Raw genomic sequence first — 22,446 nt, 5'->3', positions numbered from 1 at the left:
GAGGGAGAGTATGCCAGCACACACCAGAGCGCTATATACCACTGGGATATCACCTATAAAGAGTGTTTTCCCTTATAGCTATATATATATATTTATACTGCGCCTAAATTTGTGCCCCCCCTCTTTTACCCTTTCCGTAGTGCAGGACTGCAGGGGAGAGCCAGGGAGCGATCCTTCCAGCGGAGCTGCGAGGGAAAATGGTGCCGGTGTGCTGAGGGAGATGGCTCCGCCCCTTTTTCGGCTGGCTTTCTCCCGCTATTTTAAGAATTCTGGCAGGGGTTAATTAACACCTATATAGCCCCTGGGGTTATATATGGCATCAGTTTGCCAGCCAAGGTGTTCTTTATTGCTTCTTAATTCCCCCCCCCCCCCCAGCGCCCTGCACCCATCAGTGACCGCAGTGTGTGGTGTGCATGAGGAGCAATGGCGCACAGCTGCAGTGCTGTGCGCTGCCTTGAAGACAGAAGTCTTCAGCCGCCGATTTTCCGGACCACCTTCTTGCTTCTGGCTCTGTAAGGGGGACGGCGGCGCGGCTCCAGGAACGGACGACGAGGTCGGGTCCTGTGTTCGATCCCTCTGGAGCTAATGGTGTCCAGTAGCCTAAGAAGCCCAAGCTACCACCACTTAGGTAGGTTCGCTTCTTCTCCCCTTAGTCCCTCATTGCAGTGAGCCTGTTGCCAGCAGGTCTCACTGTAAAATAAAAAACCTAAACTATACTTTCTTTCTAGGTGCTCAGGAGAGCCCCTAGTGTGCAACCAGCTCCGCCGGGCACAGAAATCTAACTGAGGCTTGGAGGAGGGTCATAGGGGGAGGAGCCAGTGCACACCAGATAGTCCTAAATCTATCTTTAGATGTGCCCAGTCTCCTGCGGAGCCGTCTATTCCCCATGGTCCTTACGGAGTCCCCAGCATCCACTAGGACGTCAGAGAAATCAGAGATTTAGTTTCCAAATTTCTTTTGATAATTCCGCCAGGTGGGAGCCAGTTAAGTTATTGACTTGCGACCGTAGGTAATGCATACCCATAGCGGATCCCTGTCTCCCACCTGAGTGGACTTCCAGGGGGAAGCGTCATGTGAAAATAGTAGGTGGAACAGATGTCGTATTCTGTTCCTGCCCCTCCTTTCCCGAAAAAAAGGCGGGGACCTCGGGACCTTACCGTTATCCCGCCCCTAGGGTCAAGAAAAGAGCATCCCTACCAATCGAACATTTATATACATATATAAAATTCTAACAGAGGTCCTGCATACTTTCCAATAGTACTGGAAACCCATGCACCCACAATAGGTGGCCTGAAGACAGTTTTACTGGCCGAGTATATAAATGGGAGTGTAGGCTCAAGTATGCGGCCAGCCTGTTCTTTCAGTGATGCTGAACCGGGGACGGGTCAGGTAATAGTAATCTGATAATCTGGACACAGCGGTGTGCACCACAGGAGAAATCTCCCAATATGTCTTATCCTTTTCAGGACACGGCTAAGCCGTGAAAATACCCTTAAGAATCAGGACTTATGTGCCTGGGATTTTCCAGGCGTGTTCAAACATAGCATCAGAAATAGGGGATGTTATCACAGGCTTCGTATTTATAGTAAAATAATCTCTCATCTCCTGTACAGGAGTGTAACAGCGATTTCTAACTCTTCCCCGAAGTTTGCATCATAGTTTGAATACACTTTGCTAGGATAGCATTCTGTCTACAGATCCCCTCTCACGTCCCCGTGTCGACTTCTGACGACTTGCATTATACGTGTAAAAGCACGCTTCGAGGGACATGAGGGGTCTAAAGAAGTTTTCAAATTGTATAAATATATCATTCAACTGAGAAATTATAAACTTAACTTCTGTAAATCCTCATCATGGGGACCAGGAGACATGACACCGTCCTGTCTTACTGACATGAAGCAATAGCTGAATTACATTCTGCATTGACTGATGTATATATATATGTTCCTTATAGACATGATATACTGTAATGTTACACATACACAGATACACAGTTTGTATACTGATTTATCAGATTAATCGGACAGGAATTCATACAGTGCACATCCTCTGATATACTCTTTAGACTGATAATGTGAACTTTCACCCTCATACCCAGACGGTCTGCAACATTTACCTCAGAGAATAATCAGATCAATACAGAAGTATGAACCAGCCACATACCAGCGCTACTAGAAACTTTTTTTATAACCTTCCACTGAATTAATACATTAACATCATCCCAAAATACATCCCCCTATACTTATAACACCCTGTTACCAGTGAGTTATGAGCAGCGGTGCAAGTATGCGGGTACGGGCAGGAACGGCGTACCCTTAAGAATTTAGCCGTGGGTATGCCGTACCCACACCGACGGGCCGCCGCTCCTCTTCCCTCCCTGCCTCTGCTGCTCCCCGCACCACCGCTGATGTGAGGGGAGGAGAGTGCAGCCTGCGCCTCTCCTTCCCCGTAGTCTCCGGCGGGTACAGGTGCCTTTGTTCAAGTCAGCGCTGCCCGTGAGCCAATCAGAGCTCGCGGGACCGATCCTCCCGAAGAAGTAAGGGCCATGGATCTTCCAACAGAAGAAGATCCAGCAGATACGCATACCAACCCCTCCTTGGTCTGTCCCGAGCAATGAGGATTGCCAGAACCTTTGTTCTTCTTACAAGTTGAAGAACTCTTGGAATCAGAGGAAGTGGGGGGGAACACATACACTGACGTGAACACCCACGGTGTTACCAGTGTGTCCACTGCCAATGCCTGCGGGTCTCTCGACCTGGAACAGTACCTCCACAGCTTCTTGTTGAGATGGGAGGCCATCATGTCTATGTGAGGTACCGCCACCAAATAGGTTACCTCATCGAACACCTCAAGGTGGAGGCCCCTCTCTCCTGGATAGATATGGTGTTTGCTGAGGAAGTCTGCTTCCCAGTTGTCTACTCCCGGAATAAAGATTGCAGACATCGCCACTGCGTGCCTTTCTGCCCAGAGGAGGATTCTTGACACCTCTGACATTGCAGCCCTGCTCTTTGTTCCACCTTGTTGGTTTATGTAGGCCACTGTTGTCACATTGTCCAACTGCACCTGAACAGCTCGATCCTGTAAGTGGTGTGCTGCTTGAAGAAGGCCATTGTACACGGCCCTTAGCTCCAGGATGTTTATTGGGAGAAGAGATTCTTGATACGAACACCTTCCTTGGAAGGTTTCTCCCTGAGCGACCGCTCCCCAACCTCTTAGACTTGCATCCGTGGTTAGAAAAATCCAGTCCTGAACCCCGAACCTTCGGCCTTCCAGAAGGTGTGGTAGTTGTAGCCACCAGAGGAGCAAAATCCTGGCTCATGGTGACAGACGTATCCTCTGGTGCATATGTAGGTGAAATCCCGACCACTGGTCCAAGAGATCCATCTGAAAGGATCGAGCATGAAACCTTCCATGCTGCAGAGCCTCGTAGGAGGCAACCATCTTCCCCAGAAAGCAGATGCACTGATGAACCGATACCCGGGAAGGCTTCAAGACACCCCGGACCATTGTTTGAATCACCAATGCTTTTTCCACCGGTAGAAACACCCTCTGCACCTCCGTGTCGAGGATCATTCCCAGGAAAGACAGGCTCCTTGTTGGCTCCAGGTGAGACTTTGGAAGTTTCAGTATCCAACCGTGCTCCTTGAGCAGAGTGTCGTGAGAACAATGGATCTTAATAACTTCTCCCTGGACGAAACCTTGATCAGGAGATCGTCCAGATATGGAATTATGTTCACCCCCTGCTTGCTGAGGAGAACCATCATCTCTGCCATCACCTTGGTGAAGACCCTCGGTTGAAACAGATAGTGATCGTTCAACAGTGCAAACCTGAGATAAGCCTGATGCGGCGACCAAATGGGAATGTGGAGGTATGCATCCTTGATGTCCAGGGACACCAGGAATTCCCCCTCCGTCAGTCCTGAGATGACAGCTCTCAGAGACTCCATCTTGAACTTGAACTCCCTGAGATAAAGGGTCAAAGACTTTAAACATAGAATTTGTCGGCAGATAAGAACCACTTGGCCCATCAGTCTGTCCCATTTTGTATTACATTATTTTTATCTCTAACCTTATTTGATCCTTATTTCTTTGTAAGTATATCCTTATGTCTATACCATGCATGTTTAAATTGCTCTACTGTCTTAGCCTCTACCACCTCTGATAGGAGGCTATTCCAATTGTCCACTACCCTTTCTGTGAAGTAATTTTTCCGCAAATTTCTCCTGAACCTCCCCCCCTCCAGTCTCAGTGCATGTCCTCGTGTCCTATTGCTTCTCTTCATTTGGAGAATGTTTCCCTCCTGGACTTTGTTAAAACCCTTCATATATTTGAAAGTTTCTATCATGTCCCCCCTTTCCCTTCTCTGCTCCAAACTATACATATATATAATACATATATTTAACCTTTAAATGTTCCCTGAAAACTCACCTCTTCAAACAAGCCTATCAAATTCCAAACCTACCCACATAACCTTCAGTGCTTCCCTATCTAATTAAATCCTCTCTGTACAGTACACATAACATCACATATCTTGTCTTTCTTTACTCTCACACCCTCCTGACACTTGGCCAACATCGCTGGGTGATCCTATCATACAACCAATTAAGAACCTAGCAATCTGGTTGACCATTATGCAATAGGTAGCATCTATCCTTGTGTATCAATGCCTATTTCTCCATAGATTGTAAGTTTGCGAGCAGGGCCTTCCTATCTCTATGTCTGTCTGTTTTTACCCAGTTTTGTTGTATTACTGTTGTTCTAATTGTAAATCGCAACGGAATATGCTGCGCCATATAAGAAACTGCTAATTAATAAAATAATAGTTTCCTACTGTATTGTCTTACTGACCTATTGGTGGTCATTCCGAGTTGTTTGCTCACTGCCGTTTTTAGCAAAATAGCGATCAGGCTAAAAATGGGCGAATCTGCCATGCGTATGAGCCGCAGGGCGCACGCGCTAAGTATTTTCACACAAAACTATGCAATTTTTCACAGGTCCGAGCAACGCTTTTCAGTCGCTCTGCTGATCGGTGAGTGATTGACAGGAAGTGGGTGTTTCCGGGGCGGAAACTGAGCGTTTTCCGAGAGTGTGCAAAAATGCCTGAGTGGCTGGAGAAACGGGGGAGTGGCTAACCGGACGCTGGGTGTGTTTGTGATGTCAAACCAGCAACTAAACGGACTGAGGTGATCGCAATCTAGGAGTAGGTCTGGAGCTACTCAGAAACTGCAAGGAAATACTTGTTATGCACACCAGTGCCTGCAGGAAAGTACTGGTGTCAGAACTGTTATGCACTCCAGTGTCTGCAGGAATGTACTGGTGTTTGAACTGTTATGCAAAACAAATGGACTTACAGACAAACTGGGGAATATGACATAACGTACACAGGAGGTAATAGGGTAACAAAATACACACAAAGTGAACAGAGAAGCCCAGAGGCTAAGGAACTGGGTATCTCCCTTGTATTAGAACTGCACAGATGGAAAAAGCAAGATGTTGTGTTTTAATACGTAGAGAACCCGAAATGCTGTTGCTAAGGGCAACAGCAAAACCCTAAAGGGTTACCAACGGGTGTGGCAGTAAACTCCTTGGTCAGAGATGGAATGATAGACACAAGGAGAGTCTCCACAATCCTATTTCTCACTTGCAGTGCACAGGTTTTAGCTTACTGCCACTAAACTGACCCCTGACACCTAGCACAGTGAGACAGGATTAGACAGGCAAGTCTTAGAATACAGCCGCAAACTTGCTAAGTTCACAGAGTGGTAACAGAACACCAGCAAGCTACACGACTGACTCCAGTCTTACTGCTAGGTCTGGATTGGCAGAGTGTAATACCAAATCCCCAGGCCTATTTGCAGTAAGCAACAAACAAATACAAAGCTACACAGTACTGGCTAACTTTCATGAACTGACTAACCAACAAAGATTCAGCAGCATCTGCTTACCCTGAGAAGAGGCCTTATAAAGTAGGTGCTGTCCACGCCCCACTCAGACCTCACAGACTGTGAGCACAAAAACCAGCACCGGATCCCCTGCCGTGCACAGAGCCTATAACCACTGCACAGCAAAAGACCCGAACCGGAGTATCAGCTGCGCTCAGGTTACTCCACTAGCACTTGTCTCCCTGTTGCCATGATGACGTGGCAGCACAGGGCAGGAGACCCTAACAGTACCCCCCCTCTGACGAGGGGTTAAAGAACCCCTACCACCGGGTTTATCGGGGAACTGCGAGAAGAAAGAGCGTATCAGTCTGGGGGCATGAAGATCACAACTGCGCACCCACGACCGCTCCTCCGGGCCATACCCCTTCCAGGGCACCAAAAATGACAGCCGACCCCGAACCACCTTGGAGTCAAGAATCCTTTCAACAACAAACTCCCTCTGGCCACGTATCAGAAGAGGGGAAGGTCTTCCACTGGAAGAAGGATTACTAATCGCCCGTTTTAAAAGGGAACAATGAAATGTTTTATTGATACCCAAAGAACGGGGCAGATCTAACTGAAATGCCACCGGATTGATAACCCTGGTGATCTTATAAGGGCCGATGAACCGGGGCCCTTACTTATGAGATGGCTGTCTCAACTTCAAATTCTTAGTAGACAACCAGACGAAGCCTCCTAATTTGAAGCTGCAGGGTCTTTTCCGCTTATCAAAAACCCTTTTTGTCACTAATGACACAGACACAAGGGCTTTCTTCACTTTCCGCCAAATACCTCTAAGGACCGAAACCACAGAGGAACCACCAGGCGTGGAGTCCAGGGGGTCAAAAGAATTGGCCTTAGGATGATGCCCATACACACAAAGGAAGGGAGAGATCCCTGTAGCAGAGTGAGCCGCGTTGTTATAGGCAAACTCCGCCATGGACAGATGAGCAACCCAGTCAGTCTGACACTTGGAGACATAACACCTGAGGAACTGCTCCAAGGACTGGTTCACCCTTTCAGTCTGCCCATTAGACTGCGGATGGTAGCCAGACGACAAGCTGACAGAAATCTGGAGATCGGAACAAAATGCCCTCCAGAATTTGGCCACAAACTGGGATCCGCGGTCAGAGACCACATCAAGTGGCAACCCGTGGAGACGCACAACATGCAGCATAAATAATTCAGACAGGCGTCTGGCTGATGGCAGCCCAACCAGTGGAACGAAGTGCGCCATCTTCGAAAACCTGTCAACGACAACCCAGATGGCTGTCATCCCCGAGGATTTGGGCAAGTCCACCACAAAATCCATTGAAATGTGGGTCCATGGCTTAGATGGGATAGAGAGTGGATGTAATGGCCCAACAGGAACCCCTCTAGGAGTCTTATTTCGGGCACAGATGTCACATGCCCGAACCCACTGATCCACATCCTTAGCCACCGAGGGCCACCATACCGCCCTAGATAGCAACTCCCGAGTTCTGGCAATACCCGGGTGACCTGCCGACTTCTTGGCATGGAATTCCAGGAACACTCGCTGTCTTAACCTAGGAGGCACAAACAAAAGACCTACCGGAAGGTCTGGAGGAGCCTGCTCCTGTGCTCTAAGGACTAATGATAATAGGTCCTGGGTAATGCCCACTTTAATACATGATGGGGAAACAATGGGCAACGGCTCCTCGGTGGTCTCCTGGATTGGAGCAAAACTCCGCGAGAGCGCATCAGCCTTGATGTTTTTTGACCCAGGGCGATATGTTATCAAAAAATTAAAGCGAGCAAAAAACAAAGCCCATCGTGCCTGCCTGGCATTGAGACGCTTCGCTGACTCTAAATATGCCAGATTCTTATGGTCAGTGAGAATTGAGACCACAAACTTAGTCCCCTCAAGCCAGTGTCTCCACTCCTCGAGTGCATCCTTAATAGCCAACAATTCCCGGTTACCCACGTCATAATTCATCTCGGCAGGCGAAAATTTACGGGAAAAGTAAGCACAGGGATGAAGGCGATTATCAGACACTCCCATCTGAGAAAGCACTGCCCCAATACCCATCTCAGAGGCATCCACCTCCACCACAAAAGGACGCTCTGGATCTGGGTGTCGCAGCACCTTGGCCGAAACAAATGCCCTTTTGAGACGGGCAAAAGCCGCTTTAGCCTCACAAGACCAGTGAGCAACATCCGCCCCTTTCTTAGTGAGTGCCACCAAGGGCGCCACTATAGACGAAAATCCAGCGATAAATCGTCTATAAAAATTCGCAAAGCCCAGGAAACGCTGAAGCGCCTTCAAACTAGTGGGCTGCACCCAATCCAGGACTGCCTGTACCTTGGAACCCTCCATTTGGAAACCTTCTGGGGAGATAATATATCCTAGAAATGCGATTTGCTGAACTTCAAATTCGCACTTCTCCAGCTTCGCCCCAAGCCGGTGGTCTCTGAGTTTCTGGAGGACTAAGCGTACATGCTTCCGATGTTCCTCCAGGGAATGGGAGAAGATTAGGATGTCATCTAAGTATACAACTAAGAATCTATCCAAATATTCCCTGAGCACATCATTCATGAAATCCTGGAAGACTGCCGGGGCATTACAGAGCCCAAAAGGCATCACCAAATATTCATAATGCCCTGAGTGGGTATTAAAGGCAGTCTTCCATTCATCCCCCTCTCTTATTCGGATTAGATTGTACGCACCGCGTAGGTCAATCTTAGAAAAAATGGTGGCAGTACGAAGCTGGTCAAACAAGACCGAAATGAGAGGCAGTGGGTATGAGTTTTTAATCGTGATACGGTTCAATTCCCTGAAGTCGATGCAGGGTCGCAACGAACCGTCCTTTTTACCCACGAAAAAGAACCCCGACCCAACTGGAGACTGTGAAGGTCTGATAAATCCCTTAGCCAAGTTCTCCTGAATGTACTCTGCCATAGCCTGAGTCTCAGGGCGTGACAGGGAGTACAACCTGCTCTTGGGAAGCTTAGCATTTGGCAACAAATCAATGGCACAGTCATAGGGGCGATGGGGAGGTAGTACCTCTGCAACTTTTTTGGAGAACACGTCCGCAAAATCTGCATAATACCCTGGCAATCCTGGCAAACTTAGCTGCGAGAGCCTGACTGGAAGGCTCAAGCAACTCCTGAAACAATCAGTACCCCAACTAAGAATCTCCCCAGAGACCCAGTCAAATTGAGGATTGTGGGCCCTTAACCAGGGTAACCCCAACACCAATGGGGCAAAAGTACAGACAGTCACATAAAAGGACAATTTTTCAGAGTGTGTGGCTCCAATAAACAAAGAAATCTGGCTAGTGCAAGAGGTAATTTTACCTTGGGATAATGGTTCCCCGTTTAACCCACAAATCTCAATTTCCGATGCCAATGGTACTAAGGGAACAGAGTGTTTCAGGGCGAATTGGCGGTCCATAAAAACCCCGTCGGCCCCACTGTCCACAAAGGCCTCAGTCTTGACAGTTTGACCGAGGATCTTCAAGGTCACCGGAATGATAAAAGTCTTCTTGGGAAATTCTGACTTCTGGCCTGACAGGATATTTCCCATCACCCTCAGGCCCTGAAGTTTTCCGGCTTTTCTGGGCATGATACTACCACATGACCTTTATTCCCACAGTACAAACACAACCCCTGCTGTCTCCTCCGCGTCTTCTCACGCGAGGAGAGGCGGGTAGCCCCAATCTGCATAGACTCCTCAGAAAATTCCTCAGAGTCTGAGGTTCCCTTGGGAAGGAAGGAAATCTCAGTCTCCCTTTCAAGCCTACGCTCTCTCAGCCGTCTATCCACCCGGATGGATAACTGCATGAGCTGATCCAAGCTATCAGGCAAGGGATATTGTACCAGTTGGTCCTTTATCTGGTTAGAAAGACCTCTTCGGTACTGGTGTCTCAGGGCTGGGTCATTCCACTGGGTATCATGGGCCAACCTCCGAAACTCCGTACAGTAAACCTCAACTGGCCTTCGCCCTTGCTTAAGGATCGAAATCTGAGCCTCGGCTGAGGCCGTCTTGTCAGGGTCATCATACAACAAGCCCAGTGCCGTAAAAAAAGCATCAACACTTTTAAGCGACGGACAGTCAGGCTGCAACCCATATGCCCAGACCTGTGGGTCTCCTTGTAGCAAGGAAATCACTATGCCCACCCGCTGAATCTCCGACCCAGAAGACTGAGGCCTAAGCCGGAAGTATAGCTTGCAGCTCTCCTTGAAAGAAAAGAACTGCGAGCGATCTCCAGAAAAACGATCCGGGAGATTTACTTTCGGCTCCTTAACCCCTGCAGGTGCTGCTGCTGCGGGAGCTCCGCCAGCAGCCTGGGAGGTGTGCATTTTAATGGACAAATCATTAAATTGTCGAGTCAGGACCTGCACCTGATCGACCACCTGTTGCAACGTATTTTGAGGGGTATGCTCCATATTCCCACAAAATTTCAACAGGAGTATTAGGCTGCTGAATATGTTATGCACACCAGTGCCTGCAGGAAAGTACTGGTGTTTGAACTGTTATGCAAAACAAATGGACTTACAGACAAACTGGGGAATATGACATAACGTACACAGGAGGTAATAGGGTAACAAAATACACACAAAGTGAACAGAGAAGCCCAGAGGCTAAGGAACTGGGTATCTCCCTTGTATTAGAACTGCACAGATGGAAAAAGCAAGATGTTGTGTTTTAATACGTAGAGAACCCGAAATGCTGTTGCTAAGGGCAACAGCAAAACCCTAAAGGGTTACCAACGGGTGTGGCAGTAAACTCCTTGGTCAGAGATGGAATGATAGACACAAGGAGAGTCTCCACAATCCTATTTCTCACTTGCAGTGCACAGGTTTTAGCTTACTGCCACTAAACTGACCCCTGACACCTAGCACAGTGAGACAGGATTAGACAGGCAAGTCTTAGAATACAGCCGCAAACTTGCTAAGTTCACAGAGTGGTAACAGAACACCAGCAAGCTACACGACTGACTCCAGTCTTACTGCTAGGTCTGGATTGGCAGAGTGTAATACCAAATCCCCAGGCCTATTTGCAGTAAGCAACAAACAAATACAAAGCTACACAGTACTGGCTAACTTTCATGAACTGACTAACCAACAAAGATTCAGCAGCATCTGCTTACCCTGAAAAGAGGCCTTATAAAGTAGGTGCTGTCCACGCCCCACTCAGACCTCACAGACTGTGAGCACAAAAACCAGCACCGGATCCCCTGCCGTGCACAGAGCCTATAACCACTGCACAGCAAAAGACCCGAACCGGAGTATCAGCTGCGCTCAGGTTACTCCACTAGCACTTGTCTCCCTGTTGCCATGATGACGTGGCAGCACAGGGCAGGAGACCCTAACAATACTTAATAGCAGAACTGCTAATCTTTTGTTCGCAATTCTGCTAAGCTAAGATACACTCCCAGAGGGCGGCGGCCTAGCGTGTGCAATGCTGCTAAAAGCAGCTAGCGAGCGAACAACTCGGAATGAGGGCACTAGTTTCTTACTGCATTGTCTTACTGACCTATAGTTTCCTTCTGTATTGTTTTACTGACCTATAGTTTCCTTCTGTAATGTCTTACTGACCTATAGTTTCCTTCTGTATTGTCTTACTGACCTATAGTTTCTTCTGTATTGTCTTACTGACCTATAGTTTCTTCTGTATTGTCGTACTGACCTATAGTTTCTTACTGTATTGTCTTACTGACCTAAAGTTTCTTACTGTATTGTCTTACTGATGTATAGTGGCTTACTGTAGTCTTACTGACCTATAGTTTCCTTCTGTATTGTCTTACTGACGTATCGCAGCTTACTGTAGTCTTACTGACCTATAGTTTCCTTCTGTATTGTCTTACTGACGTATCGCAGCTTACTGTAGTCTTACTGACCTATAGTTTCCTTCTGTATTGTCTTACTGACCTATAGTTTCCTTCTGTATTGTCTTTCTGACCTATAGTTTCTTCTGTATTGTCTTAATGAACTAGTTTCTTCTGTATTGTCTTACTGACCTATAGTTTCTTACTGTATTGTCTTACTGACCCATAGTTTCTTAATGTATTGTCTTACTGACCTATAGTTTCTTACTGTATTGTCTTACTGATGTATAGTGGCTTACTGTAGTCTTACTGACCTATAATTTCCTTCTGTATTGTTTTACTGACGTATCGCAGCTTACTGTAGTCTTACTGACCTATAGTTTCCTTCTGTATTGTCTTACTGACCTATAGTTTCCTTCTGTATTGTCTGGCTGACCTATAGTTCCTTACTGTATTGTCTTACTGACGTATCGTGGCTTACTGTAGTCTTACTGACCTATATTTTCCTTATTTATTGTCTTGCTGACGTATCGTGGCTTACTGTATTGTCTTACTGACCTATAGTTTCCTTCTGTATTGTCTTACTGACCTAGTTTCCTTCTGTAATGTCTTACTGACCTATAGTTTCTTCTGAATTGTCTTACTGACCTATAGTTTCCTATATACATAGTTTTCCTGTCTATGGTGGTCATTCCGAGTTGTTCGCTCGCAAGGCGATTTTAGCAGTATTGCACACGCTAAGCCGCCGCCTACTGGGAGTGAATCTTAGCATAGTAAAAATGCGAACGATGTATTCGCAATATTGCGATTACACACCTCGTAGCAGTTTCTGAGTAGCTTCAGACTTACTCGGCATCTGCGATCAGTTCAGTGCTTGTCGTTCCTGGTTTGACGTCACAAACAAACCCAGCGTTCGCCCAGACACTCCCCCGTTTCTCCAGCCACTCCCGCGTTTTTTCCGTAAACGGTAGCGTTTTTTCCCACACGCCCATAAAACGGCCTGTTTCCGCCCAGTAACACCCATTTCCTGTCAATCACACTACGATCGCCGGAGCGAAGAAAAAGCCGTGAGTAAAATACTTTCTTCATAGCAAAATTACTTGGCGCAGTCGCAGTGCGGATATTGCGAATGCGCACTAAGCAGAAAATCGCTGCGATGCGAAGAAATTTACCGAGCGAACGACTCGGAATGAGGGCCCAGGTATGGTAGGTAAGTAAGTTAACAAGAGTGCTCCCAAAAAAGAGGATTTTGGTACTTACCGATAAATCCATTTCTCTGAATCCCCTAGGGGACACTGGAGTCTTATACAGTAGGGGTGTGAAGCTTGCAACCGGAGGTGTGGCACAATCTAAAAATGATCATTGTCTGCACAGACGGCTCCTCCCCCTTCACATCCCTCATCCCTCAGTTTGGAAAATTTGACCAAGAGAACAGGACATGATACTATAGCACATGGCGAGGAACCGACCCGCACAACATATCAAACAGCATCCAAGAAACTCTTAACAGAAAAACTAACGTTGTTTGCACAAACTGTTTGAACAAGAACCTTGAACACAGCAGGTTGACAGCACCGAGGTGGGCGTCCAGTGTCCCCTAGAGGATTCAGAGAAATGGATTTATTGGTAAGTACCAAAATCCTCTTTTCTCTTTCATCCACTAGAGGACACTGGAGTCCTACACAGTAGGGGACGTCCTAAAGTTATCCCCCAGGGAGGGAGTGCTGTCGGTGGCCTGCAAAACTAAAACGTCCAAACATAGAGTCTCCGGACGCGAAGTTATCAACCTTGTAAAATTTTGCGAACGTGTGGGCTGAGGACCACATCACCGCTCTGCAAAGTTGAGTAGTGGAAACACCTCTGGCAGCTGCCCATGACGCACCCACTGATCTGGTGGTATGAGCACCCATCTGAACCGGAAACTGTTTGTCACAGGAAATGTAAGCTTGCCAAATGGCAAGTCGAATCCATCTAGACAAAGGCTGCTTAGATGCTGACCAGCCCTTTTTAAGAACAAACAATGGTCCAACTTTCTAAAGGACGACGTAACTTGTACATATACACGTAAAGCTCAGACAACATCCAAGGACACTTCCCCATCTGTGAGACCCTGAAAAGATGGGACCACAATTGGCTGGTTTACATGAAACCCCGAAACCAACCTTAGGAAGGAAACCTGCTCTTGTACGGAGTTCTACCCTATCCTCATGAAACATTCAAAGGACTCTTACACGATAAGGCTCCCAACTCAGAAACTCACCTGGCTGAAACCAAGGCAAGCAATAATGTAACTTTCCAAAAGAGATATTTCAGGTCTGTTCTTGCTAACGGCTCAAAAGTTGGAGATCTCAAAAATTCCAACACCAAAATTTAAGTCCTATGGCGCAGTGGTAGGATAAAAAGGGGGTTGTATCCTCAGAACCCCCTGTAAAAAGGTTTGAACCTCTAACAAGAGTGCTAACCGCTTGTTGAAATAGGATGGAGAGAGCCGAAATTTGAACCTTCAGAGAGCCCAGCCTCAGTCCTACATCTAGACCGGCCTGAAGGAAGAGTAGAAGTCTGGATAAGTGGAAGTTCGTCGAATTCCAACTACGTTCTTGACACCAGTCCATGCACTTCTTATAAATCCTGTAGTAGTGCATGGCTGTGACCGGCTTCCTAGCGGCAAACATCGTAGGAATGGCCGTTCTTGGTATCCCTCTGTTTCTTAAGATCCGGGTTTCAATAGTGACGCCGTTAAACGTAGCTGGGTGTTGGAACAATCCCTGAGATAGCAGGTCCTCCCTCTGAGGTAACCATCAAGGATCTTCCACTAGTAACCCTCGCAGGTCTGAATACCAACTCCTGTGGGGCCAATCTGGTGCAATTAGAATTGACCACACTCGTTCTCATTTCAACCATTTCAGAACCCTGGGTATGAGTGGGAAAGGTGGAAAAATGTAAACCCTCCTGTGAATGCGTCCACTCCTTCTGCTGCTGGAACTTTTGCCTGGACACATATCTGGGCAGCTGATGGTTTTGCCGAGACGCCATTAGATCGACTTGAGGTAGACCCCATCTCCTCACCACCATGTCAAAAATCCGTGGATGTAGGCACTACTCTCCCGGATGCATGTCCTGGCGGCTGAGATAATCTGCTTCCCAGTTTTCCACACCTGGAATGAACACTGCCGAGAGGATGAGGTTTCGCCTTTCTGCCCACAACAAGATCTTTGTGGCTTCCTTTAACGCCATCCTGTTCTTTGTTCCTCCTTGATGGTTTATGTAAGCCGTCATTGTGACATTGTCCGACTGTATCTTTAAGTGTTGACCCATGACTAGGTCTGCGGCTAAGAGAAGTGCATTGTAAACTGCTCTCAGTTCAAGAATGTTTATGGGTAGGCTGCTCTCCTGTAACGTCCATCCTTTATGTCCATGGATACCATGACCCCTCCATGTTCTAAACACACAATAACTGACTGGATTTATTCCATCTTGAATCTGCAAACCGTTAGGAATTTGTTCCACTAGGACGGCACTTCAATCTCTGAGTCTGGCGTCCGTTGTCAGGGTCCTCCAATCCCAAATGCCGAATCTCTTGCCTGCTGCGAGATTCTTGTGCAACGACCACCAAATCAAGAAGGTTCGTATGCGTGGTGGATGCTGGATTCTTCGATGTAGAAGCCAGTGCGAACCTGCTCCCTGAGCAATGAGTTTAATCTGGAATCGTCAGGAATAAAGTCCTCCGCACCGGAGAGCTGCGAATGACGCCACCCTCTTCTCGAGAAGTAGCACACAGAGGTGTAGAGAAACCATCTGTGTCCTTAGTACCTGAGCCACTAACCTCTGTGGGTCCTGGATCTAGTTCTCTGGTAGGAATACTCTTAATTGTATCGTGTCCAAGATGAGACCGAGGAATTGAATCCGTGGAGTTGGCATGAGGTTGGATTTCTGGAAGTTCACAATCCACCCATGTTGAATGAGAAATTGATGAGATTTCCGAGCATCCTTTATCAGCTGTTTCTGAGATGAGGCCTTGATCAGTAGATCGTCTAGATAAGGTATGATCGTGACCCCTGTCTCAATCCTGTCACCACTATTGCTATGATCTTTATAAAGATTCTTGGAGCTGATGATAGACCGAATGGCAGGGCCCTGATTCGGTAGTGATCCCACACCGGTGCAAATCTTAAGTAAGCTTGGTGAGGGGTCCAAATCGGGATATGAAGGTATTTTGCACTACCAAAAGTTTTGAATAAAATCCCGTTCCTCATTGAGGATCTGGGACTGGCGACTTAACCCTTTGTATGCAGGAGTCTTTGAAGTTGCCTCCTGTAACGCTCCTGCTCACAACGGGCACCTAGGCCCTCGGGCTGCAAATAAATGGACTGTGTGGACGCTCTTGTAACTATCCTGTAACCCTGGGAAATATCTGGTTGACCCAGACGTCTGGTGATGTTTTGGTCCAGGCGTCCCGAAAACCTTCCAACTCTGCGCCCCCCAAGGGGGACCCCAGGTGAGCAGGAAAACCGTCATGCCACGGGATTGTCAGCAGGTCTGTTCTGCTTTTCTGGTGTCGACTATGAACGACCTCTACCTCTGGTTCCACGAGTCTGTTGCCACAAAACCTCTGCTGGCTCGGTACGACAGCGATCGAATGAATTTAAACACTGGTCCCGAGCAACCTCCTCTAACGTGTGACGTGGTGCTCGAGTAAGAAGTAGGTAGAAAGGTAGATGTTACTGCAGTTGCCTGCGAAATCCACTTGTCTAACTCATCAAACATCATCTAACCCCCAAATGGAATAGCCTCTACTCTCTATAAAAGGGAAGCGGCGGAGGAGCTGCGCTGCTAGCCTACCAGGGCTTAAGTTATAAGGCAGCAGCGTATGAGAAGCCCTCGTACTAGCGGGGGATATAGCCCGGGTCTCGGTGAGTGAAGGGGAAGCTGCGGCTGCAGCCGCGAGAGATATGTAGTTTCAGCGGGAGGGGACGCTCTTTTCAAGCGCCCCACTGTGTGTTTAAGATGCGGCGGTATAAGCTGCTGCTGACAGCCGCGCTGTGTCTCCCTCAGCCCTCTGTCTGTAGAGGAAGGAGGGGCGAGCGGGGGAGCCGACATGAAGCGGGAGTGTATAGCCGGCCAGGGAGTATTTAGACCGTTTGTTCTGTCACAGCGGCAGCGGAAGGAGGGAGCGGCGGGGAAGCTGCGCTGCTGAGTCCCAGGGCTAAGAGCCAGAAGGTAGCAGCGTTGTGTGCGGTTCGTGGGAGGAAGTCTGTCAAACTGCCTCCTGGATCCATGAAGAAGCTATGGTTACCGTAAGTGTAACTGTAACTAGGGCCCCTTCACAACCAGTACTCACTGCTGACTCTGCGCTCCGGATTTTCTGAGGAGAGATGCATTGTCTCTCTATTCTGAAGACTTTCGTCCCCCTTTACATTAGGGTAACTCAGTCTCAGTACTGAAATGGAGGAGGAGCTCCCCTCTTGTGCTTGTACCTCCTTGGCACAATTTTTCAAACTGAGGGATGTGAAGGGGGAGGAGCCGGCTGTGGAGAAAATGCTAATTTTTAGATTGTGCCACACCTCCGGTTGCAAGCTTCACACCCCTACTGTATAAGACTCCAGTGTCCCCTAGTGGATGAAAGAGAAAGGATGTTTACTTCTTTCTTTCCCGACCGCTTTTCTATGCAGAAGGGAAATATCTGCTGTTTATTGAGAGATGCTCCCTGTAAGGAATATAGAAATTTGCCACTTGTAGCTGAACTTGCAAAAGACCCCTCCCAATTTGCATCAGTTAAATTAAAGTCTCCCATGATTATGACTTCTCCCTTTAAAGCCATTTTAGTGATGTCCAACAATAGATTCCTATCCAAATCCTGCCCCTGGCCAGGTGGTCTACAGATCACCCCAATGCGAATAATGTCCTTCTCCACGGTTTCTGTGGTGACCCAAAGGGCCTCAGATTTGTCTTCAATGTTTTGTATTAATTGAAGTAGCATTTATGCTTTTTCCCCACATACATGGTTACCCTTCCTCCTATACTGACCATTCTATCCTTCCTAAATAAATTGTATCCTGCTATAGCTATGTCCCAGTCATGATTCTCATTGCACCATGACTCTGTAATTGCCACAATATCCAGGTAATCCCTGGTCATTATCACAATTAGCTCTGGAATTTTGTCTCCTAAGCTCCTAGCATTTGCACACACAGCTTTAAGAATTATGTCTGTGCATCTGTTAGTAGTAGCCATGTCCAGACAGTACAAAATAAATGACAAGTTTAAAGTTGAAATTACCTGTTTGGTGATGTTGCTCTGTATTTGGTATTTGTTTTTTTAACTAATCAGGAATCACACTCTGTCCTTTACACCACGCTAAATGTAAAGATATAGTAAACCTGACCACAAATGGCCAAATAGGTCTACTATATACAAGGAGTTATTTAATACCTGCATCATCTAACAAAATGAAGGTTATTTAATAAAAGGTTGCTAAACTGAGAAATTTAGATCCCATACAAATTAGACGCTCCACAAAAAACACACTACTACTTATATATGATCCCTAAAAATAAACTTCTGCTTGTTACTTTTAATAACAGTATAGTGATGTGTGTAATAACTCTCTTCATCTGATGTTTGTCATGGATAGCCTTGTGTTATAAACACCCAATTGAGAACAGGGCTGATGGCAGAGGAGGGTGTAGGATAAGAGATTGCTGTAGTGCCTGAGCAATGAGAATATGTGACTTCTGTAATAAGTGTTTATTACTCACCTGTGCTGATATCTGTAGGGATCTCCTCCTCCTTACACTGCTGATCACCCCTCACATACATCTCTTCTTCTCCATCTATATCTTCTGCCTTTATATCAGTCACATACGTCTCTTCTTCTCCCTCCATATCTTCTGCCTTCATATCAGTCACATACGTCTCTTCTTCTTCCTCTATATCTTCTGCCTTTATATCAGTCACATACTTCTCTTCTTCCCTCTGTATATCTTCTGCCTTCATATCAGTCACATACTTCTCTTCTTCTCCCTCTATATCTTCTGCCTTTATATCAGTCACATACGTCTCTTCTTCTCCCTCTATATCTTCTGCCTTCATATCAGTCACACACATCTCTTCTTCTCCCTCTACATCTTCTACCTTTATAACAGTCACATACGTCTCTTCTTCTCCATCTATATCTTCTGCCTTTATATCAGTCACATACGTCTCTTCTTCTCTCCTTATATCTTCTGCCTTTATACGAGAAAGACGTTCTACCTAAATAACCCAAAAAATACAATGGCATTTGCATACTGTTTGATTAAATTGAGGTGAAACAGTATAATATCAGTGTACTATAAGACACACAGCTTCTCTAAACATCATATAGTGACAGTCACTTTGGTGTATTGGATGATACCCTAAATCCCACCTACCTGATCCTCCTGTGGGGTCCTGTGATTCTCCTCTGTACAATCCTGGGAATACAGAGGACGGGGACATCTCTCTGGGGTATCTCTGTTACTGGGTCCATCTGTAGGAGACACACAGTGACTGAGTACAGTGTATGTATGTGATTATCAGATGATGTGTGTATATAGGGGGCCCCCATACCTGCTCTCCCCTGTACAATACATGACAGTCTCCTCTTACCCAGTGATGTGAGGGGCCGGTGATTCTCCATCATCACGTCCTTGTACAGACCCCTGTGTTCCTCTATATACTCCCCCTCCTGCATGGAGACATAGACAGTGACATCCTGATACCTTATAGACACCAGACACACACAGTGATACAGTCATCACCCAGACACAGCCCCTGGTGTTACTGTATAATGTCCCATTCCCAGCAGTCACCTCTCCAGTCATCACCCGGACACATCCCCTGGTGTTACTGTATAATGTCCCATTCCCAGCAGTCACCTCTCCAGTCATCACCCAGACACATCCCCTGGTGTTACTGTATAATGCCCCATTCCCAGCAGTCACCTCTTCAGTCGTCACCCAGACACATCCCCTGGTGTTACTGTATAATGTCCCATTCCCAGCAGTCACCTCTCCAGTCATCACCCAGACACGTCACCCGGTGTTACTGTATAATGCTCCATTCCCAGCAGTCACCTCTCAAGTCATCACCCAGACACATCCCCTGGTGTTACTGTATAATGTCCCATTCCCAGCAGTCACCTCTCCAGTCATCACCCAGACATGTCCCCTGGTGTTACTGTATAATGTCCCATTCCCAGCAGTCACCTCTCCAGTCATCACCCGGACACATCCCCTGGTGTTACTGTATAATGTCCCATTCCCAGCAGTCATCACCCGGACACATCCCCTGGTGTTACTGTATAATGTCCCTTTTCCAGCAGTCACCTCTCCAGTCATCACCCGGACACATCCCCTGGTGTTACTGTATAATGTCCCATTCCCAGCAGTCACCTCTCCAGTCATCACCCAGACACATCCCCTGGTGTTACTGTATAATGCCCCATTCCCAGCAGTCACCTCTTCAGTCGTCACCCAGACACATCCCCTGGTGTTACTGTATAATGTCCCATTCCCAGCAGTCACCTCTCCAGTCATCACCCAGACACGTCACCCGGTGTTACTGTATAATGCTCCATTCCCAGCAGTCACCTCTCAAGTCATCACCCAGACACATCCCCTGGTGTTACTGTATAATGTCCCATTCCCAGCAGTCACCTCTCCAGTCATCACCCAGACACGTCCCCTGGTGTTACTGTATAATGTCCCATTCCCAGCAGTCACCTCTCCAGTCATCACCCGGACACATCCCCTGGTGTTACTGTATAATGTCCCATTCCCAGCAGTCATCACCCGGACACATCCCCTGGTGTTACTGTATAATGTCCCTTTTCCAGCAGTCACCTCTCCAGTCATCACCCAGACACATCCCCTGGTGTTACTGTATAATGCTCCATTCCCAGCAGTCACCTCTCCAGTCATCACCCAGACACATCCCCTGGTGTTACTGTATAATGTCCCATTCCCAGCAGTCACCTCTCCAGTCATCACCCAGACACGTCCCCTGGTGTTACTGTATAATGCCCCATTCCCAGCAGTCACCTCTCCAGTCATCACCCAGACACATCCCCTGGTGTTACTGTATAATGTCCCATTCCCAGCAGTCACCTCTCCAGTCATCACCCAGAGACATCCCCCGGTGTTACTGTATAATGCCCCATTCCCGGCAGTCACCTCTCCAGTCATCACCCAGACACATCCCCTGGTGTTACTGTATAATGTACCATTCCCAGCAGTCACCACTCCACTCATCACCCAGACACATCCCCTGGTGTTACTGTATAATGTACCATTCCCAGCAATCACCTCTCCAGTCATCACCCAGACACATCCCCTGCTGTTACTGTATAATGCCCCATTCCCAGCAGTCACCTCTCCAGTCCTCACCCAGACACATCAAACGGTGTTATTGTATAATGTCCCATTCCCAGCAGTCACCTCTCCAGTCCTCACCCAGACACATCCCCAGTGCTACTGTACTCCCAAGTCTCCTCAGACCCCAGTCATGTCCCTGTATTATTACTATAGATATAAGTGACGTTATTGTGACGCTCCCAGATCCCCTCTCCTCCCCAGTCATGTCCCTGTATTATTACTATAGATATAAGTGATATCACTGTGACACTCCCGGTCCCCTCACCTCCCCAGTCATGTCCCTGTATTATTACTGTAGTACTCTAGTGATCTGAAGGCCTTGGGACACTATGAGGGGGCAAATCAATTAATGAATGTGTAGATCTATAAGGTAATAGATATGCTGCCAACTGATGTATACCATATATGTGATAATAACTTGGATCTTTCTAGTGATCCAATAATGTATAGTGTTTATGCATGTTATTATTCTGTGCCTGCTGAAGGTGAGGGGACTCTGGTAAGCGTGCAGTGCGCGGGGGGAGATCGTGGAGAAGCTTCCAGAGGTCCCGTGTGCTGAGAGAGGTCACTGGGCGCGTGTAGTGGCAGTTTTGTTGGTGGGCTGACTAAGGGGAGAGAAAAAGGCTGGCGGCTGAGACAAGGGAGATTACAGGAAGGCGAGTGAGAGAGCCCCTGTGGGGGAAAGGAATTGGATGTCTCCCGCTGCGGGTGACAAGCAGTGTGTTAATTTCCCCTGGTGGACGCCGAGCAGGGACGTCCCGGTGCCTGGTTGTCACGGAGAGTGCTGGGAGGCGGAGCGCTGGCGGGGCAGGCTAGTACATGGAAGGAGATCGCAGTTCGGGCAGCAGCTACCAGGAGTTCAGCAGTAGCAGACAGTCCCCACCCCTCCCCCCGAGGCAGAGCTGTGCCCCTCATCCCATCCAACCCGCAGGAAGACAGGAAGAGCCCGGTTGTTGGTGGAGGCGGAGTCGGGGGGAGGTCCAGACCGGGCACACTATCATTGTAAGTGCAGGATGCCCCCATATAAATACTGCTAATCTGCATACTCCCCTATCATCCTTTAACTATTAAAGTACCAGCCCCCAGCACAGTAGCACAGGGACCAGCAGCATCGGTGGATCTGAGGAGTATAAATAGCACCTCTAGAGACTCCATATCCATTAGATAATGACCAGCCGGGTACCAGTCATAAAGAGTGCGGTGGTGTATAATGATGAAAGCAGCTCGGAGAGGGCGCAGGGTCACCTAAACTTGGAAATTATACACTAGGAAGACTAAGCACCCCTCACCTATCAGAGACAGGTGCCAATAACCAGGACTTCTGTATGTTCTGGAGCCACC

At 47.6% G+C, this 22,446-nt stretch overlaps 1 protein-coding gene across 1 annotated transcript in view; it reads right to left on the bottom strand.

Annotated features, from left to right (window-relative positions):
• The window catches only part of LOC134983890 (zinc finger protein 585A-like), a 46,971-nt gene that overhangs the window by 21,703 nt on the left and 2,822 nt on the right, over positions 1 to 22,446 (bottom strand). Inside the window, exons 3-5 of the mRNA XM_063949499.1 lie at positions 19,340 to 19,418; positions 19,123 to 19,220; positions 18,469 to 18,964 (exon numbers count right to left, since the gene is read on the bottom strand). Of these exons, the coding sequence (XP_063805569.1) occupies positions 18,469 to 18,964; positions 19,123 to 19,220; positions 19,340 to 19,373 (628 nt within the window). The 5' untranslated portion in view covers positions 19,374 to 19,418. The remainder of the gene's footprint in view (positions 1 to 18,468; positions 18,965 to 19,122; positions 19,221 to 19,339; positions 19,419 to 22,446) is intronic.

Source organism: Pseudophryne corroboree, assembly GCF_028390025.1.
Source record: "Pseudophryne corroboree isolate aPseCor3 chromosome 3 unlocalized genomic scaffold, aPseCor3.hap2 SUPER_3_unloc_28, whole genome shotgun sequence".
Lineage (NCBI taxonomy): Eukaryota > Metazoa > Chordata > Amphibia > Anura > Myobatrachidae > Pseudophryne > Pseudophryne corroboree.
Note: the sequence above shows the minus strand (reverse complement) of the source record. Positions and strands in the feature narration are given on the sequence as shown.